Below are 26040 nucleotides of genomic sequence, written 5' to 3'. Positions count from 1 at the left end.
TATTGTGAATTAGATTAAGATATATAAATACACCTCTACCCCGATATAACGCTGTCCTTGGGAGCCAAAAAAATCTTACCGCGTTATAGGTGAAACCGCGTTATATCGAATTTGCTTTGATCCGCCAGAGTGCGCAGCCCCGCCCCCCCGGAGCACTGCTTTACCGTGTTATATCCGAACTCGTGTTATATGGGGTCGCGTTATATCGGGGTAGAGGTGTACTTAGAACAGAAGCAGAATTCAGCCTTTGAGTTCATCATTTAAACCTTATTGGGGTGTTTTAAAAACACACTTTTTTTTTTAAAAGTGGTTAAATAAAAACGTTGCAGCAAAATTGAAACAATTCTCATTCTTACGAACAACTTACATGCAAGAGCTTCACAGCACATTTGGTAGAAAGTGAAAGTTTTCACTGCACCCATTACAACACTGGTAGAGCGTACATTCAGCAAACAATCACTCAGATCATTTTTCATTCTTCATGATACAGGGACAGTGTTTGATCAGTGCTTGAATATATCTTTATGCTATTCTACTGAAATGGTTTATTAATCTATGGTAAATCATGAAATCAGATGTTTTACCACAGCATTGCAATTGTTATTTACACTGAGTCCACTCATGAACACTATGTTGCTGTGACTGCAGTAGCATAAGCCATGGCAAAATACATGCATTCTACCTCCTAAACAAACAGTAAACTAGCTTGTGCCATTAATACAACCCTCTGGCACAAAATGACTGGTATGGTCTCAATAGTAATCAATAACACATAAATTAACCCTATCAGGACCTGCAGATCACCTTAAGAAAGGCTGATCGATCCTCTCTCCACAAAGACATGCATTACAAATCACTAAAACTAAATCCCACTTATTTTTAAGTCTGAATACTTCTTGAGTTCTGTCTACTGGATATGTACAGTACCTGGTCGTGGAGAATTCAGTTCTGCAAACCTCTTTAGAATACTGCTAACCAACATGGGAGCAGCAACGGAAGAGTTCTGCTGCCTGGGAATGTCTGCCTGTTGCGTTGTGCCCGAAGCCATATCATAAATGATTGGGACAATAATGCTAACGGCTTCCTGTGGGACTGTAGTTTTCTGTGTTAACTGAAGCTGTGAGTAAAACAAAAACGATAAAGAGTGCATTAAGATGAAACCGTATATTTCAGACAAACACAATGTTAGGATAGTTGCCTTGCTACTTGAAGCCCTAGCTTGTAGTCAGGTCATTTTTTATTTAATTTCCTTTTACATTATCTCTATGTGGGGAACACCTTCAGTACAACAACATACAAACACTAGGTGTCACAAAGATTCTATACCTAAGAAAAGGTGCTGAGGTAAAACTAATTGTGGGCATAGCTTTCTACATTGTCTTCATACACAATAAATTCTTCACATTTTATATGAGCCCACTGTCCAAAACAGAACTGCTCATTGCAGCAAAACTTCTAAACATTTCTAGGCCTATATTTTATACACATCTCATATTTCATAGATAACAGCTCAATAATTAGGAATAATCTACATCCAGTTTCAAGACACTATAGTTGAGATAAACTCCTAAGGACACATTCGCACTGCCAGTACAACTGATTTTGTAACTGGTTAAAGGCACCATCATCTAAACCTGACGATTAACACAGTTCAGTTTGTGTCCTCACAGTGGCTTTCCTGCCATCAGACCGCATCTGTATCACAACATTCTGGGAAAATGCAAGCAACAATCCCATAGTGTTTCAGCAAAGAACAGAAAGACCAGAGGGGACACATACAGAATGGCACCAACAGTGCATGAAGCAATTAATTTTATGATACTTTATCACAGCATCTCCAAAGAGCAAGAAGGAAGACTAGCCAAACAAGGTACGCAGGAATAGTTATGGGGTTTATAGCCACAGAAAGGAAAAAAGTGTGCTGAACGCATTATAGAAAAACAGTATGCAACCCTAGGCCTCTTGCAATAGCAACATTTTTAGCTACCATGGTTACTAGCCAAGAGTAACCATGCCATGTGCAGACAGAAACCAGGTTTACAGAACTGACCCTTCTACTAGCTGGTTAGTAACACGGCTCTTCTTTCAGACCCTGTCCACGCTGTAGCTTTTAATAAAGACAGCTATTATACTTACGAAAAACAACATTTTGGATTTCAGCACAACAGCAGGTGTTCCTGGAGGTGCAATTGGTGGGGCACTGGGAGGAATCGTTAAACAAAACTGCACATTCCATTTCAATTGGCTTGCTTGATCAGGGAACTGTTTTAAAAACATGCCACAGAAAACATGATAAAGCAAGGCATATTAAGGTAACATATGTGTTTGACTATTGTAGCATGTTGGTACTGTTAAATGACACTTGAGCTAGACTCTTCAAGCTTTCAGATGATTTCACATTTGATATACATATAATTAAGAGTTAACTAATCTCCTCTTGCTATGAGAATGGTTCTGTGAATCTACACTGATATAGCAATGAAAAGATACTATACAAACACCCAGTTGTGTGATTTTCAACAAATGCTTCAAGTCTAGGGAGAGGACAAGTTTTTGTTGACCTCTTAGTAAGAAGCACAGTGAACACATCTTTATTGAATTTATGTATTTAATATTAGATTCTGTATCTTCATTTACACTACAGGGTGGAATTCATTCTGCAGTCACCACAAACAGATTTTTATTATTTCAAGTGCAGACTTTGGAGTTCAGCAGACTAAATGTTGTCAATAAAATTTTAAAAAAAAGTAACTTACCAACTCCAGTTTCATGATGTGTACACAGTCCCTGAGGATATGCGTAGGAGCTCCTAGTAGTTTTGTAAAGGCTATTAGCGTGTTTGCTTTAAATGGTGGTCCTGCAACCTACAGTAATACAATACCAGTTAGTACTGTCCATCTAGAACAAAAATGGTCCATTTACTATTTACATAGCATCACAACTGTGCATAGCTGTTAATTGCTACTCTTATCCCACAGCCCTTACTCTCATCACTAGGTTCCACTGATATCAAGAGAATTACTCATGAATAAAAGCTGCAGAATAGGCCAATATTAAGGTGACATACAAAACAAGACACTGAATGTTAGTTGTTTAAGTACATACTCTTGTTTCAAAGAATTTCTCCAAAACTTGTAGTTCCTCTGGCTTCCATTGTCCTGCATTTTCAGGTGTTACTTTTAGCTGCAAAGTCTGGTTGGTTTTCGGATTAAGGGCAACCCTGCACTTCAGTGCATCCGTCTTAAACATTATTACACCTGGTTCGTTGGAGTTTATTAGCTGTAGCTGTACAAACAGAAACAATGCATCTAATTAGTACTTCATGGAACAATAAAAGAACAAACTCACTCCTCAGACCCCTCCCCCCCAATTTTGAAGGCTCTCTCTTTTAACAAGAGCACCACTTAAGTTTTGGCCATACAAAAACATCACCTTCAGGAACAACAGTGCTAGATCCCAGCCCCGACTTTGCTCCTTTTACACTGGTCTGCAAGCATAAAGGAGTAGAAACTGACCTCCTCTCCACAGCTGTTGATTACTTCAGCATGGAGGGAATCTTCAGCACTTCCTCCCCATCCCTAGGGGTGAGGGTATGGCTGGAGCATGCTGAGTTCTGGTCATTTCCAGCTGGGTGTGACTCCTTGGAATGTACAGCCAGCTGGAAAAGTTCAGAGCAGCCCCAAGCCTGCTCCATGCACCACTTAGAGTATCCATAATTTGACACCATGGCTCCCCACCCCACACTGCTGCACCTAGTGGGGACTGGGTATCAAAGGATCTGGGCCCCACTCATCATCTTTTATTTATTCATTTTTTAAAAGAACAGCTATCACGTTATATGGCTGCACAATTTTTCCCTTTAAGGAGGAGGAGGGAGAGGGCAAGGGAAGGGAGGAGAAATCACACAATATTTTGCATACAGCTAGGAAAGGTAATTTATCAAGAACTCAGATACTACTGTGATGGGGACACTTAAGTGCCTACACAGAGGGACCAGATATTTACTGTAGTCAGATAAGTAGGAGACTCCACACCTAGAAGTGTGGGTTTCCCTGAAGTTAAGGACTTCAGAATATGGTCAGCCTAAATTTGGAGGGGATTAAATTGTGTTAAACTGTAGTAATAGACTGATACACTATTGTTTCACTTGGCCAACAGCATGAATAGCATAAGCAAGAAAGTTAAAATGTAAGTTTGAGATCCTCTATATTTATATAGAGATTTACTAGCATTAATTAAGCCCTCACATCCCAGATGTGAGGGTTAGGCAAGTATTATGCCCATCGTACTGATGAAAAGAACTGAGGCAGGGAGATGCAGTACTTTTTCTTAAGTTCATGCTTGAGTAAGTGAGAGAGCCAGGAATAGAACACAAAGGAATTCTGACTCTTCAACCCCTACTCTAATCACTGGACTTTATTCTAGATCTATTTTACACAGTTCTTCAAAATAGATGTTGAAGGTGTATGGTGTTCCAACTAGAAAGTTGGAAACATTTATTAGTGGCAACATTCTGGATATCTGTTCTTACTCTCTTTTTCTGAGATGCTGAAAGCAATTACAATTCAGACAGAATAGTCTGTGATTTATTATGAAGCAGACCTACAATGCAAGCATATAACAAACTACTATTTAGAAATTACACTCGAAAGTCAATAGCTAGGGAGTTACAAATTAATCATTTAAGTACCGTTTCTTGCTGGATGATCCTCTGAAGGTGTCGCCTCATAATAACTGATCCAAGAAATCGCTCTAGAGGGGAGCAAAGATAGCTGCCAGCTAGGCCTGGTACAAGCCCAGGAGTAGGAGAGGGCAGCAGTAGAATATTCAAGGCACTGTGAGTGAGGATCGTGGGGATAGATGCAGCCCAGGAGCGCTGAGGTAGTTTACGAGGTGGAGGCATATTAGTTGGCATTGTTTGGGAACCTGATGGAAATAGAAAAATTCTCACTTACTGAAAGTGTACAGTTTGACTGCACGTTACGTTTTCAAATTTTTGGAAGACACTGTACAAAAAAGTAACAAAGATGACAGTCCTCGCCCCAGAGCGCGTGCACGGTGTCAGACAGGATGGAACTAATGGACAAAACCCAGAAGTAAATGGGGATGGGCTTGGAGGAAGAGGTAACAACAAGACTAATAGCATTACCATGAAAGCAGAAGTTTCATCCTGCCAACTTCATATATTTAATGACTAGTCTTTGCTTTATCTTATAGAATCATAGAATATTAAGGTTGGAAGAGGTCATCTAGTTCAATCCTCTTCTCAAAGCAGGACCAACACCAGCTAAATCATCCCAGCCAGGGCTTTGTCAAGCCGGGCCTTAAAAACTCTAAGGATGGAGATTCCATCACCGCCCTACGTACCCATTCCAGTGCTTCACCACTCTCCTAGTGAAACTGTGTTTCCTAACTTCCAACCTAAACCTCCCCCACTGCAACTTGAGACCATTGCTTCTTGTTCTGTCATCTGCCACCACTGAGAACAGCCGAGTCCATCCTCTTTGGAACCCCACTTCAGGTAGTTGAAGGCTGCTAACAACTCCACCCTCATTCTTCTCTTCTGCAGACTAAATAACCCCAGTTCTCTCAGCCTCTCCTCGTAAATTATGTGCCCCAGCCCCCTAATCATTTTTGTTGCCCTCCACTGGACTCTCTCCAATTTGTCCACATCCCTTCTGTAGTGAGGGGACCAAGCTGGACACAATACTCCAATCTTCCCAGGTAGCTCCTCCTCAAGGGGATTTACAGCACTAGTTGCCATATAACATAGGCCCAGCTATAGCCACAAAGTCAAGTAGTTACGACCATTACACTCAACCCATGCAGAGAATCTCAGTAATGTTAGCAACTAGTATATTGGCCCTTTTTTCTCTCCCAAGCATCAGAGGTTAGGGCCAGCAAATGGCAACTTTGTACTCAATCAGTTGGCAGAAGTGATCAAGAAGTTTAGTTAAATCAGTCTTGCCAAGACCATTTTACAGTGCTGAAGTGTGACATTTTACTATTGTACTCATATGTACTTTCAGATTTTCTTCACACTGCTGCTATTCATCTGGACTTCTCCTCACCTTGGAGGTATCAAAGGCTTAAACACAAATATTCAATTTCAACAGCTCAGTAAATAAACAAAAAACCTTCAGAACCAGATAAAAATAGAGATTCAGTGTTAACCATGATTTGACTTGCTTTCCATTTTTTATTAATTATTTAAGACTCACAATGGGCCAGAATAAATGCATATATGTAGCAGAGTATTATTTTACTACAAAAGGGTAGCAGATAAAAATAAGAAATGCTACAAAAGAGATGGAACTAGAAATATTAACTTTAAGTGCTTCACAATTATAATACTGTTAAATATAACTAACTTGTTCCAGCTCGTGGGGAATGAGAGGCATCTGGGACTGGAGAATGGAGAGACGGATTGGCTGGTGACATTCCAGGCATACGTGCAGCCGGTGAGGGACCAGACACTTGAGGAGATCCCGGCCAATTCCCTGCACGCTGACTGGGCGACATCATTGTGTAGGGTGAACTAGGATCTATGGTACCTGTGAAATTCTCAAGGTTATTTTTTTAATTAAAGCTTTTCTTAAGTCGCAGAAAATATGGATCTCACACAGTGAGTTCAAACAAAGTATTCAAAAACTCAGTGTAAAATACCAATATGACACACAGCATCCACTTCCTTTTATCTCATACTCCATCTGTAGCTGTATGTAAAATGTAAGCATTTTAAAGAATTAAATTTAAAATAGAACTTTACACATTTGTTACTTTGCCTTTAAATTCTATTAGTTAAGGACTAGATTCTGCAAAGGGATCCTTCCATACAGAGTCCCACTGACTACAGCAGGTCTCTATCTCTCACTAGCTGTATGAAAGCTGGACATAGTGAAAGACAAAGGGTGTAGTTTACTCAGGAAAATGCCTCAGTAACTTCACTTCACTGCAGTAAAGTTCCATAATAAAATCCATTCATGTATGCTCCTAAGAACAAATCAGACTGTAGTGTCTACAACAGACTGTTTCTCAATTACTTGACTGATATGCTGAAAAATAAAATCCACTCTTAATTTTTGGTGATTTAAGTAGTCGTGGTGCTAGAGAGAGCAGAATCTAATGTACTGTAATTATAGAGGGAGTAAATTGAATAGAGTTTTCCAAGTAATTCAATAACTGAAGTAGGGGGGAAGGATCAGTTGCACTTTTTTGTGCACTGTAAAACAAGACGACTTAGTCAACAATTTTCAAGTTTTAAGTTACTGAATCTCTTTAGCCTGTTCTCAATTACTTCCCTTTTTTGATTCAAGCTGCATGTGAAGGTAATTAACAGAAGTTAATTAAAGATTTAAAGATACAGGGTAAAGTAATTAAATTCAGCTGAAACCATGGCCTCTTAGTGATACTGCATGATAGTCTAGGTCAATTTTTCCCACATTAGTAGGGGGCAGTGAGTGATTGGTACAGTAACTGCTCACTTAACATCTTCCTAGTTAACGTTGTTTTGTAGTTATGTTACTGATCTATTAGAGAACATATTCATTTAAAGTCGCACAAAGTTTGCTTATAACATTGTTTGGCCTTGGGGGCCTGGAACCAGGGTGGGCCAGCAGCCTCCCCATCAGCTCCCCTCCACTCCTGCAGCGCCTGCCGGCAGCCCCACGGATCAGCAACTCCCCCCTTCCTCCCCGCGCCTCCCGCCTGCAGCAATCAGCTGATTCCCAGCATTCAAGAGGCTCTGGGGGAGAGGGGGGAGGAGTGAGGACTCCATGCACAGCCTTCCCCCTGACCCTCCAAAACGCCCCAAAACAGCTAATTGTTGCAGGTGGGAGGGGTTTCGCGGCATTCAGGAGGCTGGGGGGGGAGAGGAGAGGACGTAACATGCTGAGGGAGAGGGGTTGGAGCACCCCCTGGCACTTTGGAAAGAACAGCAAGAGGAGCAACTGGACGATCCAGCCTCTTTCACGCTCTGACTACACCACCTCAACCAAGCTTCACAATCATCATTGCTGAGTACAGTATTAAAATGTTTATTTAAAATTGTTCAAAACTTATGCTGTATATGCATATAATGTCTTTTGTCTGGCGAAAAAAAATTCCCTGGAACCTAAAACCTCCCTCCCCCTTTACATTAATTCTTATTGGGAAACTGAATTCGCTTAACATTGTTTCGCTTAAAGTCGCATTTTTCAAGACCATCACTACAACGTTAAGCGAGGAGTTACTGTACTTAACTTTCAATAGTCTAGCAACACCTCAAAGTTGTTGAAAGCATCTGTATGGCTATAATTACCAAGAAAATCCACATCCGTACAAACTTCTATTTCAAGACAATTGCTGAACACTCATTATTCCAAACAATATAAATCTCCAGACCTGAAGAAGAGCTGTGTGTGTAGCTCAAAAGCTGGTCTCTTCCACCAACAGAAGTTGGTCCAATAAAAGATATTACCTCACCTACCTTGTCCCTAAGTCTGCACAGACAGGGCTTAATTTTAAGAAACAGTTTACTCTTCATGTCAATATAGAGATTACTAGTACAAGAGCTCACCATGTGGGCTGGTAAAATTAGCTGTTTGTCCCATTGTTATTCCAAGGGAGGAGGGTGAAGGAGTTGGACCAAATGATGCTGGTGATGGAGCTCTCAAAGCACCACTAGGGGAGCTTGCAGCATGCAGATTTCCTAATAAAGACATCCAGAGACAAACAGCAGTTCATTACGTTTCCTACTTTTCTTTCAAAAGCTTGAGTAAACCAATAGCAAAGAAAATCAGAAAAAAGTGGTCTCTCTTTTTTAGAGACATGTCATACTAGACTTGTTGGAGTTACCTTTACCCCCAGAAGCTGCATCTTGGACATGAACCAGCAACCATGAACTCTTACTGAGCAGACAGGATACTAATTTATACAGTAACCAGTCCTTCTTCAAAAGGCAAATGTGAACTAGAAATTCTATGGTACATTCTACATGTACAATACATGATATTCTTAGGTAATAGGTATAATGTTTTTCCTTGTTACAGCAGGCGCATCAACATAACTACAGTTGAGATTGCATAACTATTTCCAATTTAAGCTCTGTTCTCAGGTGCTCATAACTTTTTGAAGTTTACACTTAGTTTTGGTCGCCATCCAAGTGTAAACGTCTGGGAGTAGAAAGCGGAAATAGCCTTTTCAGAAAAGGACCTCTAAGTGAAGATGTTTGATTTGACCAATTTAGGAGCCTGCAAAAATAATTACATGTTATGCAAGCACAGTAAATGCCAATTACGGAACCATGGCTGACGTTCATGCAGAGCTCACATGCAGCATAGCTAAGACCAACCACTCTGCGCATGCCTCATAAGTAACAGAAGGTCACTTTATGAGAGAAGTATGCCGTAAATCACACTATTCTTTAGAATATAAAAAAGTGTACATTCCATAACATCTATTGCCAACACAGAATTGAGAGCCATCTTACCTGGAGACTGTGTATGCATCATGGAAGGAGATGGGGTCACTGTGTTGTGATAGGATGTGGGTGGTGAAGTAAGAGGGTAAGCTCCTGATGCTCCTGCCTGTTTTGCAAATGGCTGAAAGTGTCAACACAGTAAAATGGAAGTCTTCAGTGATTTCACGCTGAATCTACTAAGTACTAATGTTAATAGATTCAGCAAAAAACTGATGGTAGTTTGATATCAGATCTGTCTAAGCAACTTAACACCATAGCATCCAAGTCTTCACACCTCCTTATTCAGGGCTTGCTGCTTTGTTCCACAGTTTTTGAAGAAGTCTTCACGCCCTTCCTTCAAACCACATAAACACTACCTTTACACATCTAACCCTCTTCTTCACTTCCACCCTCCAAAGACCAAAAATCCAATACAGGCCCTCAGGTTACCAAAAAAAATCTTGTATTTTAGGACCACAGTCTTCCCTCGATCACATGCTCCTTTTCTGTTTTAAATAAGACATGTTGAACGGTTCTCCTGAATGGCAGTCAACATGCTATGTGCTATCTATGATGCTATCTCAACATAAACATACATTTTAAAACATGAATAAATCTTCCAACGACTATTCCAAAGCAGTATAGTTTATACTCACCTCTCATCTGCTATTGCCACCCCTCTCGAGGAAGACACAACACATACATTTTTCTAAAAAGGTAGATATAATTGCAGAGAACAATAGAGATACAGTGTAACTTGTGGTTTTATTATTTTGCCTACATTTTACCTGTTGCTGTGATTGTTGGGGTTGAAGTTGTGATATCAATGAATCCATCATGTCCCCCCCAATAGGAGAAGGTGGATTATCATCCTCATTTACAGATCGTCTTCGTGCATCCTGATTGCTGTCAACAAACATGTTCAGGAATGTCTGTGGATATATTTGATTATTATAATTTATTACACGCCTCTAATAGCAATTCTATACTTATAATTGATCTAAGTATCAATAGCAGTAGTGTATGTGTGCTATTTATAACTTATTCTGTTATCCCTAGATTAAAATATAAATTCCATTACTTGAAGTACAATTCACAAGATCAGGAAGTCAAAGACCAATTTGGTTACTAAGAAACTGTTGCTGTTTGCCACTCTGGCAAGTTCACCTGCAAAATTCAGTAGCCTTTCATACCAATCTCCTATTAAAAAGGTAGTAAATGTTTTAAGCAACTCTAGTTTTCTAGATTAGTACAAGTTTATTCACATAAAAGTTTTGGCAAAACAACCCCCTTCCTGTTAAGTTCTACTGGCTTGTGCCAAATTATTATCAAAAGATGGAAATCTAAGTCTCTGGCTCTCAAATACAAAAAGCTGACTCAATGTTGGTTAAATCAAACTCAGGAAGATCTATAACATTTGTGAAGCCATATAGCTCTCAAAAGGTTTAAAACTTGAAGGTAACCATTAACCAAGAAATAAAATAAGGACATAATAATTTGAAGTAAATGTATAGGAATATCAAATACTAGTCACTGAAAAATAATTTTATAAAGATTCTGTATTTAGATAGGACTGTCAGTTGAGATGTAGTTGTACTTATAAGTTTGCAAGTGTAAAAATCATCTTTACAACAATTCCCTTTTTCACCTCCTCAAATAGAAATGAACCCTTTACTTAGAAGGTATCCTCAAGAAGAAAGTCAAGTAAACTGGAAAGGCATCTGCTTTCCCAGTGTCCCCTGACCAACAGCCAATTTCCTAGAAGGCTTTGAAATTTTTGTTTTTTAGTCAATGGGCACAGGAAAGACAACGAATTTGACTAGTAAGGATATCAAATATTTAGCTGAAGAGAGGTTTCTAGTGCAATTAAAGGACATTTATGCACAGCACTAATTCCCAGAATCTATGGCTTATAAAAAACAGGTACACCTCTACCCAGATATAACGCAACCCGATATAACACGAATTTGGATATAACGCAGTAAAGCAGTGCTCCGGGGGAGTGGGGCTGCGCACTCCGGTGGATTAAAGCAAGTTTGATATAACGCGGTTTCACCTATAATGCGGTAAGATTTTTTGGCTCCTGAGGACAGCGTTATATCGAGATAGAGGTGTATAAAAAAAGGGTAAGAGCACAGCTAGTCACTGAAAGTTTCTTTAAAAAAAACAAAAACAAAAACAAAAAACAGCAACAAAAAAACCCCACCACACTTCTGGAAGATACAACTTACTTGGAGGAATTATGATCAAATCAGCCAGTGTCATTTCAAGAGATTCTTCTCTTCTTTAAAGAAAGACTCTATAATACCATTGAGTGCCACAGAACCTTACTTAATTTGATCAAAAATAAATCCAAACTTGTTAGCCTACAGAAATCTTAAACTCTGCCCTACGGTGTCACTAAGCAATAATCATACGATTAAGGTATTTTAGTGTTATTGGTCCTGGATTATACTAAACTGATTTTTACAGTCCAATTTTTTTCTCCCCCCAACCCCTTTTCAACCCCACACTTATGTCACTACATGGCACTCACACAACCTTAACTCTATGCAAACTATTCAATACTTTACCATGTTTGGGTTTATTTTAAAATCCCTGTGGTGTATTTTACTATTTACTGACATGTACTTTCAACCATAACTCCATCTTAACATAGCTTGTCTAAGAATTTCCCTTTCCCCTCCCCCCAAAAAATTACATGGTCAATATAAAAATAAACCCAAAGAGAATGGTACCATGAGAGCTTTCTAATGATATGAAGCATCAGCCTTAACATTAAAAACGTTAAATTGCCATATTCACTTGTCTGCTCTCGCTGCTTTATGCTATTCTGGAGCAGAGCATACTGACCAGTTAAACTACATTTTGAGCTGCTTTGTATTGCCAGAGCAATAGAAAGTACTGGGAATTTATACTCCTGATTCCCCCTTGCATCTCCTAGTATACCCTACACACATCCCCAATTCCTCATTCCCTCCTGCACGCCCGTTTTCCCCCCTCTCTCTCCTGCACCTCCTACATTCCCCTATACACAAGCACACCAGTCTTCCCCCTCCTTCCTGTCCCCTTCCCCACTATAAAACCCTATTTCCTCTCCAACTGTCTGTGTAGATCTGGAGCAAGGGTAAATGCTGAAGAAAAATATTTAGCACTAGTTTTAATTCTTTGCCATTAATTTTCATAACTGAAAGTTTCTGATAGAGGCTGGTGCATAAAAAAAAAATCTTTCAGAAAATTCAGAAATTGCCCTCTTTAAAAATGGCTGCCATTCCCATTTCTAGGCAGGACTGAAGCATAGGTGCCCTCTTTCAAAAGGGCCACTGCCTCCTATTGTTTCCGGTGACAGCCAAGTCAGCCATCATCTTTAAGAGCAGCCCCTGGCTTCAGTCCTACTGAGAACAATGGGAGACTACAGCCTTTTCAAAGAGGGCAGTTCTACATAGGCTTTTCTGAAATAGAAAATTATCCATCAACCCCTGCTGAAGAAGTGTTCAATTATGAAGAATGGGGAAAAATTACCATTAATCCTAAAAAAGTCTTTAAATGTAGCTTTGGCACAAGATTTCAGTGCGGTTTAACTATGAAAGGAGCCTGAAGTGTCTGCATTATTTCATTACTAAAATCATTCAGGAAAAAAAAAAAAAAAACCACGTCTCACATTGAAAGCTAAATTTCTTGTTGGCCACATTTTGAGTTAAAATACATTTATACTAATTAAACAGTTTACTTGTAAACCAGAAAATTCTGTCCTCAAAAAGAGTAAGTGCTGTAATTTTGAGGAGATGCAGTGTATTCTTCATACATAAAATTGGCTTTAAATGAAAAGCTCATCTCAACCTGCACAATGGAACCATGAGTGATGATTCCATAAGATGCCAGAAAACACAAGATCAATTACCTTTAGTCCTGGTGCAGGGTAAAAACCTTCAACTATTTTACTATTGTCAAAAAGACTATATGCTCCATCACGTATTGCCACCACCCCACGGCTCCGGCAGTAGATGTCAATGCAGTACATATTCCTAAAAGCCAGCCTGATGTGCGTGGGTGACTGTGGCAGGATTGAGAAACACTGATAAGCAATGTTGATGCGTTGAGTCAGACCCAGCATTGGCACAGTTGGAAGTTTGTTGATGGCAACTAATGGAGCCTGAGTATCAAACAATACCTGCAAGAGAACAGATGTTGAGACATCAATTAGCTTCCACAATCAATCACAAACAGAGTCTATCTTTAAGGGAACCAGGCCTAGTCTACACTACAAAGTTAGGTCAAGGTAAGCCACCTGGCATTGACCAAGCTGTGCATGTGTCTAACTTAAATTTGTCTCCCACTGACATAACTGCCCTGTTACAGCAACACAGTAATACCACCTCCCCAAGTCACAGTCAATGTACTGAGATCAACACAGTGAGAATGTAGATACTGTGTTATTTATGTTGACCTTAACAGACCTCCAGCAGCTGTCCCACAATTCCTGACACTGACCACTCTGGTCACTGTTGTGAACTCCACTGCCCAGGGGGCACAGAGGCCCCTCCCTTAAAGCCCTGAGAATTTTTGAAATGCCGTTGCCTGATTGTCCATCTTGGCAGCTCTCCAGTTCTGTGTAACTGCCTAGATCACCATGCCAGCTACACATTCCAGCCACGCTCCAGCTTGGAGTCGACAGGAGATATTGCATTTCCTAGGCTTGTGGGGAGAAGAGACTGTGCAGGCACAGCTACAGACCAGCAGCAAAAACATGGACATCTACAAGCAGATTGTATGGGGGATGCAGGAAAAGGGGGAAACAAGGACCAGCACCAGGGCCGCATGAAAATGAAGGAACTGCGTCAGGCATATCAGAAGGCCAGGAAGGCCAACAGTCGATCCAGTGCTGAGCCACAGACCTGATGCTTTTACAAAGCCATACTTGGCAGATATTCCATCACCACCCCACACTCCACCATGGATACCTCTGAAGAGCCCGAGACACAGACCCCTGCTGTGAACAGGAAGGACGAAGAAGAAGCAGGTCATGAAACTGAGGGGTGGGAGGGTCAGTTATGCCATGAGCCAAGACCTGTTTGAGACTTCACCACACTCCAGTCAGTCCCAGCAATCAAGCATGGGTGAGCTCAATGTAGGGAAAGGATACTTGGGTAAGTCTGTAAATATATCTCCCATTATGGTCTTGGCAATCCCAACTCAGCAGGACACAGCTGTCAACTTTTCATTAATTTACTCACAGTAGAAGAGGTAGCAGCACAATTATAGAAGATAGTGCTATCTGCTTTTCACTCCCCTGTGGAGTTAGGCAAAGGGGCCATGTAGAGCAGTTTGTTTATGTATACAGGGATGTTCCTTGAATCTTCCCGAGTGATCCTGATGAAAAACTTTCATGGAGGTACTCCTGCAATCCTCTCCCAAAGGTTTCTAGGGATGGCAGCTTTATTTCTTTCTCCACTGTAAGGCATTCTCTCACCCCATTCTGCAATAACTTCAGCAAGCACCGTTGCAGTACACAGGCTAGCACATACAGGCCCCAGTGACTTCAGACACCAGCAGCAGCTGTGCTTGTTTCCCTCAGGAGTCAGATATCAGTCAAAATTACTGCCGCCTGTGGAAAATGGTGCCTTTGCCCTATATTCAATTTCATGCAACCAAGCAATTCCCTCCTTATTCTGAATCTTAACTTTCACTTTCCGTTGTGACTATCCTGACAATGGTACCGCTGCGTGTTTTAACTACAGCTGCTGCCATTCTGGCCTTGAGGGGGGGTTCACCCTTTAGACTCGTGGAACACCTAAGCCAGATAAGGAGGAGAAAGAGGATGACTTTGGATGACATGTTCAGTGAGATCCTGCAAGCCAGTGTTACATCAGACCATGAACAAACAGCCTGTAAAAGGAAAGAGTGGACAGGCAAAAGACCCAGGACTCCCAGCAGGAAAAGAAGAGGGAGATGCACCAGGACATAGTGGGGCTTCTCCAGTAGCAAACACAGATGCTGCAGATTCTTGTGGACCTACAGGTTCAACAATCACAGGCTCACTTCCTTTTGCAGTACATAAAGAACTCCATTACAGCACCTCCCTATACCCCCCTCAACATTCTCATGTGGCATCAGGGGCTGCATCCCTACCTCTAATCACTCCATCCCAAGTGACATTAAGGACAACCACAAGTTAAGTAATCTATGAGATCCACAGCTGCCATATGCATAGACAAAATGGACATGCATGTTCTTTCCCTTTGTTAAGTTTTATTCCATTATTAAGTTCTTAATGTATTTACTTTTAAATTGCACAGAATATTTTTGCACTAGTTTTCTTACTGAATAAAACTATTTGGAAAATAATTCAACTTTATTATTAGTTCCCAACGTATGTTGCAGAGTGCCTAGCAGTTATGAAATCACCCACTTATTTGTTATTGTACAGTGTGACAAGTCATAGGATCAGTGACAGTGTAATAATCATAACTGTACTAGCACTGCAAAATTAATAGGTGCATTGACAGTGTTATATTCATAGATGTGCACCACACATCACACAATTCCTAACAAGCCCCAAAACAGCAGGCCAGGTAGACCACAGTATACCACAATACATTACTGTGGCTCACTGTTAAAGTTCACTTTAAAACCCTCTCTGAGCAGTATAGCTCTGCCTTAGCTCTAACAGCCCTTGTGTCTGGCTGTTCAAACTCAGCAGACAGCCACTCCACCTCTACCTGCAACCCCGGCAGAAACATTCCCCTTTTGCTTCGCAGTTATTACACAGGACACAGCAGGCAGCTATAACCAATAGGATGCTTTTCTCACTGAGATCCAATGTTGTGAAGAAACACCACCAGCATCCGACCCTTCAATCTACCAAAAGTGCATTCAACTATCATTCTGCATCAGCTGAGCCAGAGCTGAATCTTTCCCTGTGCTGTCCAGGGGGAACGTACGGCTTCATGAGCCACGGGAGCAAGGGGTAAACTGGGCCTCCCAGGATCACTATTGGCATTTTATCATCAACAGTAAACCACCCATTGAGAAAGAAAATGCCTGCTTGCAGCTTTCGGAACGGCCTTGTGTTCTTAAAAATGGAAGCGTCATGCACCTTCCCTGACCAGCCAACATTGATGTTGGTGAAGTGTCTCCAGTGACGCAGCAGTGCTTGCATAACCATAAAAAAAAATAGCCCCTTCTGTTGACGTACTCTGTGGCAAGGTGGTCCGATGCCAAAATAGGGATGTGTGTGATGTCTATTGCTCCACCATAGTTCAGGAACTCCACTGCTGCAAATCCATTCATTATGTTCTGCAGATTGCAGAGAGCAACAGAGGGTCCTGTGGCACCTTTGAGACTAACAGAAGTACTGGGAGCATAAGCTTTCGTGGGTAAGAACCTCACTTCTTCAGATGCAAGTAATGGAAATCTCCAGAGGCAGGTATATATCAGTGTGGAGATAACGAGGTTAGTTCAATCAGGGAGGGTGAGGTGCTCAAATTTGACACCATCAGATCAGAATTAAACAAAGACTGTGAATGGCTATCCAACTACAGAAACAGTTTCTCCTCCCTTGGTGTTCACACCTCAACTGCTAGCAGAGCACCTCACCCTCCCTGATTGAACTAATCTCGTTATCTCCACACTGATATATACCTGCCTCTGGAGATTTCCATTACTTGCATCTGAAGAAGTGAGGTTCTTACCCACGAAAGCTTATGCTCCCAGTACTTCTGTTAGTCTCAAAGGTGCCACAGGACCCTCTGTTGCTTTTTACAGATTCAGACTAACACGGCTACCCCTCTGATAGATTGCAGAGAGTCACCGTCCTGCACAGCAGGAGACTATTAATAGTCCTGCACACTTGCATGACAACAGCCCCCACAGCAGGTTTTCCAACTTCAAAATGATTTCCCACTGACCAGTAGCAATCTGGCATTGCACATTACCACAATGCCATCACCACTCCCTTCTCCACTGTCCGTGCCACTCTCATTTTGGTGTCTCTGCACTGGAGGGGTGGATGAGCTCGGAACACAGAGCCAGGAATGTGGCCTTGCACATCTGAAAGTTCTGCAGCCGCTGCTAGTCATCCCAAACCTGTATTACAGTATGATCCCACCAGTCAACACTCATTTCTCGGGCCCAAAAGCAGCACTCTGCCATTTGCAGCTGCACCATGAACAGCACCACCAACGCTAAGTTGGTTCTCACTATATCCCACAGCAATCTGTCAAAGAAATTGTCACATTCCCCACTGATTCAGTTCTTCTTGTGACTCCACAACGACCAGATTGAGTGTCCCGGGCTTGCAACACTTATGGCAATAGTGCAGAGATGTACAAGCTCCGTGCTTCTGTCAGAGAAGGCAGACAGCGAGGAGCACTGCATGGATTCATAGGATTTTTTTTTAAATATGTGAAAATTATGGGCTATAAATGACATTATGGGATAGAAACAGATGCACACTGGGAAGTTGACCTCTTGCTCCCAATCACCCTGCATAACTCGTTTCTGCTCCACCAGGCATTGCCAAAACTACCCAAAAGAGTGTGTGCTGGATGGTGGCAGGTTGCACACTCGGATACCTACCCATGGTGCACCACACTGTGCATCGACACAAGCACTCTTAGTGAGTATGCACAGCATGGATGCAAGGAGCCAAGAATGCACATGCACAAGCGATATGCTAACTGCGATGGCTTCATGCCGGTGTAACTTGCATTGACCAAGTTTACAGTGTAGACACGGCCTCAGAATTAAAATCAAGTCATGGAGGACAATGAGCCCCAACCATTACCTGCTCTTCCTCAAATCAAAAAGAATCATCAGTAATTTATTAAGGGCCAGATTCTGATACCCTTGAAGGAAAAAAAAAAAAACCTCAACCATCAGAATCTGGGCCTTAATTATCTTTTCATGAAGAGAAATAAAATAGTTACCTGTAATAACTGGACCACATTTGGTGTTTTATTGAACATCTCCTGGAGTTGGTGTAGGATGGTATTGTGACAGTTACTGCAACCTGAATTTGGGCCAACAGTTCCCAATGAAATGTGGAATTTTTGATGTATGGAATTCCACTGAATACTGATCTATAACACCAAGTAAGAACACAAGAAGTTTTAGAAACTGAATAAAACAACCAGATCAGATTGCAAGTTGTGAACCAGAAACTGAAAATTAAACATACATAAATATGAAAGTAACTGAAGCTAAAATGCCATGTAGAAAGCTATGCTAACTTTCTACAGAAGTGGGGGGGAGGGAAGGAGGGCTGCTTTTTGTTGTTGTTGTTAAGAAATTTATCTAGGAAATCCCCATGAGGATAGATAGCAAAAGAGGTGGGGAAAGGAAACTAAGGAAATAGCCTAATTTCTTTCTATAATATGTTACTCAGAAACCAGAAGCCTCATTTGACCAAAAAGGGATGAGATAAGGGAACTGGACTTGAGTCCTTGATTACTTCAATATCTACAAAACAGACGTATTGGTGAGGCTGGATGCATCTCAACTACAACACACTGAGACGCTATGATGGTCAGGCCAATGTGTAGTGCCAATGTCATGCAAAATCCAGTGCGCTATTCATGCCATTTACGGAAAGTAACTAACCATTACAAAACATGTTCTACATGTACAAAAAATGCTCCTAAAAAACCCAGGTTAAAGAGAGCCATGATAGTTCATTGTGGCATTGAAACAATCCACAGTAAAATGGGGAAATGTTTCATGAGACTCCTTTTTAGATTAAAAGTGGAAAAAATGTTAAATTTCAGCAGTTTTGTCAGCCCTTTTTTTTTTTTTTTAAAAGACTGCATTCCATCCATAACTATTCTCCTGGCATTTAACAACATACCAATTATGCAAATATCTCTAAGCATCCAGCAAGTTAATGATGGTCTAACATCTATTATTTATAGCTTCCTTGCTTTTGTTAATATGAATTTTTTACTGTTATTTTAATAAGGTGGAGGGCTTTTTGCTTAAATTCCAAAAGCTCTGAACTTGCATAGTTTCTGTTTTCAAAAGTAGCTTTAGAAGTGTATTAAGAGAGTTACTTACTGAGCTTCCCTTGGTAGTTCCATAACAAAGGATAAGCTTGCGGTAGTTGTAGACACGAACCTCTGAGAAAACATTTAGGTGGTTGGGTATTTCTTTTGAAGAGGAAAAAATAAAAAGGTAGAGTGAGCAAGCTTACATATTTACATAAGACGCACCAAAAGTGTAAAAGAAAGGACAGGAGAATATTTTTGTACCTGGCAAAGATCGTGCAAACTCCAACACACATTCATATAATCGAGCAATACTGTTCCAATCATTGAGGAACATCTCAACAACTTTTCGACCGCCAACTGGTTCAGATAATTGGTTTTCGTAAGTCAGGTAGACATGACGTGTTGGTCCTGCAATGTCAATAATCATTAATATTTGACAGAGAATATGGTAAAGAGAAAGGAGTTAAATCTGCAAAATATTTCTGCAAAACTAACCTTGCTCCCTGGAAGATGTGCTGTTAAGTGGACAGTTCGCAAATATCAGCTCAGCCACCCATGTGCGGTTATTTCTACCTTGCAATCGGAAAGTGCAATCAAGGAGAGACCGGTCCAGAGCCTTCTGGGTTTCCTCACTTGTACCTTTACATGGAGGAATTCTGTCCATGAAGAAAAGAGTGCACATTACAGTTCCACAAGTGCATAATACATGTTAAAATATTTTCCAGAAAGACATTTAAATAACTTTCTTTACTTGAAAGAAAAGATGTTCTGCAAAACAATGAATGGAAGAGAGCTGGGACTGGAGAAATGAAGCCTCGAGCACCGGCTCTGCACTCCCATTAGCCAGGAACTGCGGCCAATGGTAGCTGCAGGGGCAGTGCCTGTGGGCGAGAGCAGCACGCAGAGCCTCCTGGACCCCCCACTCTCCCCCCGCTTAGGAGCTGGACCTGCTGGCTGCTTCCGGAGTGCAGTGTGGAGCCAGGACAGGCAGGGAGCCTGCCTTAGCCCTGCTGCACCGCTGACTGGGAGCTGCCCAAGGTAAGCCTGCGCCCCAACCCCTTGCCCCAGCCCTGAGCCCCCCACACACACCCTGAACCCCTTATTTCTGGTCCCACCCCATAGCCCACACCCCAACTGCAGCCCAGTGAAAGTGAGTGAGGGTGAGGGAGAGCGAGCCACCGAGGGAGGGGGAATGTAGTGGGGGGGGGGCGGAACCTCAAGGAAGGGGCAAGATGGGGGCAGGACCTGATAAGGGGCAGGGCTAGGGTGTTCAGTTTTGTGCAATTAGAAAGTTGGCAGCCCTAGGTGCGTGCGAGGTCACAATGCATGGAGGATGCCATTTTGTTCTCCAAAATGGCATCCTCTGCACAGTATGACCTCACATGCACAATACTACTAGGTCACACTGTGCAGAGGAAATCATTTTAGAGTAAAATGGCGTTCTCCACGTGGCATTATCCCACACACATTGTGTATGCAAGGTCACCCTGTGAAGGGGACACCATTTTGCTCTTCAAAATGATGTCCCCCATGCTCTTTGCGCTCCCAAGCTAAAAAGACTTCATTAAAATGGCATCATGCTGGCAAAAAGTTTGAGAACCCCTCTCCTAGAGGGACTCTAAGTTGATGTAACTTGCATCTTCTTTCCAACACCCTCAACTTGTTACAAGTTCACAGTCCCTCTACAGACCTTCTTTCAGACTTGCTTAGACTTCATGCATCACTTTGAAACATGGAATATGGAATATAAGGGTTTGTATGCACAGTTGTGTACTGCTTTAACTATAGCAGTTACTAAATCAATATTTAAAGCAGCACAACTTTAGGGTAGACAGTTATATCAGTATAAAGGTGCTTTATCAGTTTAGTTTATTTTCATTACAGAACTATGAAAAGGTCACATTAATATTATACAAGAGGTTTTTTTTAGGATAGATATAAATCCTCTTGCTTAAGGGTATAAGCTAGCCAATAAATGAAGGGGCTTAGGAAGAAACTTCCTCTACTAGCAGTTTCTCTCTTCAGGATTCCTTGCACCTGCCTCCAAAACAGCTGATATTGGCCACTGTGGGAGGCAGAACACTGAACCACATCCACCACTGGTCTGATCCAGCATGGCAATTCCTATGTTCATGGCTTAAGCCATGACTACATCAGAGAACTCTCCTCATGAGCGATCACTACAGAGGTCACCTGGAGTTGCCTGAACTAGCTGTCTCTAGATATTAGGATCTGGGGCTACTGATTAGTATTCTCACTGAAAAGCCCTCAGGTTAGGAATGAGTTTCCCTCCACTGGTCCATTAGAGCCCAAGTCTATTGATCTTCAGGGCGCAATGCCAGGGACTCTTGTTAAAGCATTCAAGCTTTTGCTTGAGGACAAGTGATTTGAGATGTGGGGAAATAAAAATTGCTGGCTTCTACAGAACATCCCCTTTCTTTCACTTATTGAAAAAGGTAAAATTATGTTAATTTTGGGTGTCCCAAGATACAAGACAGGGCACACTGTTCAAATCTACAAAAATAAATGAAAAAGGAAGTACAGTTCAAGAGAACCATATACTGTTATATTAAAGCCTTCACCTGGCAGAAGGAAGCTGGTAAGAAAAAACAGTTACCTTTTCCGTAACTGGTGTTCTTCAAGATGTGTTGCTCATGTCTATTCCACAATAGGTGTACGTGCTCACTACGTGCACTGGTGCCAGAAGTTTTTCACCTAGCAGTACCCGTAGGGGAGTGCCCCTAGTCACCCCTGGAGTGGCGCCTCAGTTCCTTCTTGCCAGACAACTCCGACAGAGGGGAAGGAGGGCGGGATGTGGAATAGACATGAGCAACACATCTCGAAGAACGCCAGTTACGGAAAAGGTAACTGTCTTTTCTTCAAGTGATTGCTCATGTGTATTCCACAATAGGTGATTCCAAGCTATATTTGTTGGAGGTTGGCAGGAGTTCACAAACTCTCCGGACAGAGCACAGCCCTGCCAAACCCGGAGTCTTTCCTGGTCTGGGAGATGATCGCATAATGCGAGGTGAATGTGTGAATTGAAGACCATGTGGCAGCCCTGCAAATGTCCGGAATAGGACATGGGCTAAAAAGGCACCTGATGAGGCTTTCGTCCTAGTTGAGTGTGCCCTCACAATTGACGGGGGAGGGATTCCCGCCAGGTCATAACAGGTACAGATGCACAAGGCGGTCCATTTGGAGAGCCGCTGAGTGGAGATCAGCAGACCCCTCATGCGTTCGGCCGAGGTAATGAACAGCTGTGAAGACTTCCTGAACGGCTTAGTCCGCTCCAGGGTAAAAGGCCAGACCCCATCTCACATCCAGCGTGTGGAGGTGGCACCCCTCACTGGACGCATGGGGTTTGGGGCAGAGGACCGTCAGGAATATATCCTGACCCATATGATAGGTGGAGACCACCTTTGGGAGGAACGAAGGATGTGGGCGGAGCTGGACCATATCCTTATGGAACGGAGTGTACGGGGGCTTGGAGGTCAGGGCCCTGAGTTCCGAGACCCGTCTAGCAGACGGGATCGCCACCAGGAAGGCTATCTTCCACGAGAGGTGCCTCTTCTTAGCCGCCTTGGTGTGCCCTGCGGACGGGGAGCGGTGCCGACTGGTAGATAGCACTGAGGGGTCGCTGCGCACTGACACCGCGGTGCCCAGTGCAAACTCAGAGCGGCACGCCAGAGTCGGGGTCAACACCAACTCCATCAGGATAGCCCGGAGCCGAATGTCTCTTTCTCTCTTGGTCCAAGGCTTGAAAGACCTGCAAATTTTGCAGCAATCGCAGAGATGGGTTTCGCCCAGACAGCACAAACAGTCCATGTGCGAATCACTCACTGGCACTGGTCACCTACAAGTGTTGCATGACTTAAAACCCGGGGCACGGGGCATGCCCCGGCCTGGGCGCACTAAACTAAACTAAGTTACACTAACTACTTCAACTACAAGTACTATTACACTGAACAAACAAGAGTTCTGGAGGAAAGCTGCAGACAAGCTGGAGCAGAGCAGTTCCAAAGCACCTCTGCTGGCGGCAAGACGGAACTAAGGGTGGGGAGAGCGCGCAGTGCCCCTTATACCGCGCCAGAGGTGACGCTCCAGGGGTTGCTGGGGCGCTCCCCTACGGATACTTGGGGGGGGGGGGGGGGGGGGACGACTTACAGCACCAGTGAACATGGTGAGCACGCACACCTATTGTGGAATACACATGAGCAATCACTCAAAGAAGAAGAAGAACAACTATGGGCTGGAGGCATTAGTATAATTCACGTTCCTGGAGAGAGGTACTGTGAAACCTCCAAGCCAAGGTTCTAACCTCCTGACTGCTAAGAAATACACAGGGAACCTGGGACACAGGCTAGTAGCAGAATGGCAATTCCTGCCAAGGACGGTAGCAGGAGATGCTAGGTTAGAAAGCCATCTTTGGCTGGAACAAGGAAGGCTACAATTTTGTCACAGAGGTCACAGAATCCTTGACTTACAGAGACCTCCATGACTTGAGCCTGCAGCGGCAGGGAGCTACAGGGTCCCTCTGCCACCTCTGGTGGTTGGCAATTGCGGGGCCGCACCACGAGCTCTGGGCCGCCGCAGGGGTGCCCTGGAGCTCTGAGCCATTGCGGAGGGCAGAGGTGCCCCAAGCTGAGAGCCACCGGAGGTGGAGGAACCCAACAGTTCTGAGCCGGGGTCCCTGGGGTGGTGTGGGGAGCCCGCAGCTCCCCATTTTGCTTTAAAAGTCAGGGATAGGTCACGGGCTTCTGTGAAGTTTTCTTTATTTCTCATGACTTTTACTAAAAATATGCATGACATAATCTCAGCCTTACTTATAGTTGCTGTGCATTTGTCATGTTTGGAAGAGACAGAGACCATGACCCTTAGCTGGTCAATTCTCACCTATGAACAGACACCAGGACTGGCTGTTCCAACAATAAAGGGCAATATATTCTTTTCCTACTCTTCCCCTCCCCACCGCAGGCCACATTACCTTAAATGACTGGGGATGTAAAATAAGCCATTGTTTAAAACAAAAATGCTTTTCAAAGTTTAGTGTTGCAAGGTGTCAAACTCTTCAAATGCTCCTTTTTCCTAATACTGTTCATGTACTTGATAAAATGAAGTGTATAACAATATCTTACTTTAACAAACGTATAGCATGGCTGAAGCCATCTCCTTCTACCTGTACTCCTTGGTGTGGAATCTCCATATTAGACAACTAAAGAAAAAGGAAGATTTCATTAAGTTATAACAAACAAACTCAAGGGGGGGGAGGTGGACATTCTTTCAAAGTTTGCGTCTTGCTACAAGTGACAGTTTCACATTTTGAGCATGGAAAACTGAGAACATGGGGGGGGCACACTACACTCTCGTCTCCCCTTGACATCCCACTATCTCCCCTTCTCTCTCTTCACTTTATCCTGTCCCCTACCCCGCCCTTCCCTCTCCCAAGCATCAGCGGTGGCAGGGAGTCACAGCTGCAACTGGAGTAGGAGGACCAAGCTCTAAAGCACTCAGTTGGCCCATGCAAACAGATTCCTGACATTGGCCAGCCACGCATTTAGAATGGAAGGCAGAGAGGACTAGAGAAGGAACAGTATGCAGGCATATCTGAAGACATGTTAGCACACGCCCCCTGAAGCAGGGTGGTTACCCCTCTCCTGCCCTGAAGGGCTTAAAACAATCCTGGGAGAGGGCTGTGGCAGGAGAAAAGCTGGGCTGATTGGGAAAGCAGCCACAGCTGTAGCCAGTGCAATCAGGGCCCAGTTGGCCCTTATAAGAGGGCAGTGGGCCAGAAGGACTAACAGACACTCTCTCTAGCTTACTTGAGAGAGAAGGACCTGGGTGCCTGGGAAGAGGAGAAGGGTATCTAGGGTGGAGCAGTGCTGGGGAAGGGCAGAGGGAGGTGGGGAGCTCTGGCCTAGCAAAGCCCCAGGCTGCAGGCCAAGTTAAGGGCCAACAAAGGTACTGGGGCTGCAGAGGGGCGACCCAGATATAGGCAGAGGCAGCAGGTCCAACCCCCCTTGCCAATGATGAGTGGTTTATAGACCGCAGTCTGCCCCAGGGAGCAGGGGCTCGATGATGACTGGCAGTAGCCACTGAGGCACACTGGGGATGGGGTTGGGGGTTCCCCTGGGTGAGAAGACCCAGATTGTGTGCTACTAGGGGGCAAAACCCTGATGTAAAAGGCACCGGGGTCCGGGAGGGACACGGGGGGCCAGCGGCAGGTGGGACATCAGCCAGCAGAGGGCGTTCCAGAGCTGGAAAAGAGCTAATTCCCTGGAAAACCAGCAGGAGGCGCCGGGCCGGTGAGTCGTCACCCCGCCACACCCCCAAATATAGATAAATCAGTTTATACAAAGAAATTCTAGGAAAATGTTAATCTCATAATACTTACCTCCATACGAAGTCCTATAAATGGCATATTTGTATCACACATTGCTACAAGATGAGCTAGGACTTTATTGAAGGCACTCATTTCTCCAGATCGTTTTGGTTTCTTAGATTCTACAGAACACGGATCACCAGACAACTAGAATTCAAACAGAGAAAGACGATATCTACTAGCCCATTTGGAATAAAAACAGTCACCCTTCAAAAAGGTCATAATGCAAAGGAAAA

The 26040-nt window shown here is 43.0% G+C and overlaps 1 protein-coding gene across 3 annotated transcripts in view; it reads right to left on the bottom strand.

Moving 5' to 3' along the window:
- MED14 (mediator complex subunit 14) overlaps nt 1-26040 on the bottom strand; it is a 53555-nt gene that overhangs the window by 4574 nt on the left and 22941 nt on the right. Inside the window, exons 15-30 of one of the 3 annotated variants that reach the window (XM_034754310.1) lie at nt 25817-25951; nt 24561-24637; nt 19918-20078; nt 19684-19830; nt 19490-19581; nt 18367-18519; nt 13341-13610; nt 10228-10371; nt 9470-9581; nt 8558-8689; nt 6372-6554; nt 4691-4926; nt 3106-3285; nt 2757-2864; nt 2137-2262; nt 928-1117 (exon numbers count right to left, since the gene is read on the bottom strand). In XM_034754310.1, coding sequence (XP_034610201.1) covers nt 928-1117; nt 2137-2262; nt 2757-2864; nt 3106-3285; nt 4691-4926; nt 6372-6554; nt 8558-8689; nt 9470-9581; nt 10228-10371; nt 13341-13610; nt 18367-18519; nt 19490-19581; nt 19684-19830; nt 19918-20078; nt 24561-24637; nt 25817-25951 — 2446 coding nt within the window. The remainder of the gene's footprint in view (nt 1-927; nt 1118-2136; nt 2263-2756; nt 2865-3105; nt 3286-4690; nt 4927-6371; nt 6555-8557; nt 8690-9469; nt 9582-10227; nt 10372-13340; nt 13611-18366; nt 18520-19489; nt 19582-19683; nt 19831-19917; nt 20079-24560; nt 24638-25816; nt 25952-26040) is intronic. The other 2 variants (XM_034754318.1, XM_034754325.1) reach the window with 2 other exon arrangements.

This window comes from Trachemys scripta, chromosome 1 (assembly GCF_013100865.1).
Source record: "Trachemys scripta elegans isolate TJP31775 chromosome 1, CAS_Tse_1.0, whole genome shotgun sequence".
NCBI lineage: Eukaryota > Metazoa > Chordata > Testudines > Emydidae > Trachemys > Trachemys scripta.
Note: the sequence above shows the minus strand (reverse complement) of the source record. Positions and strands in the feature narration are given on the sequence as shown.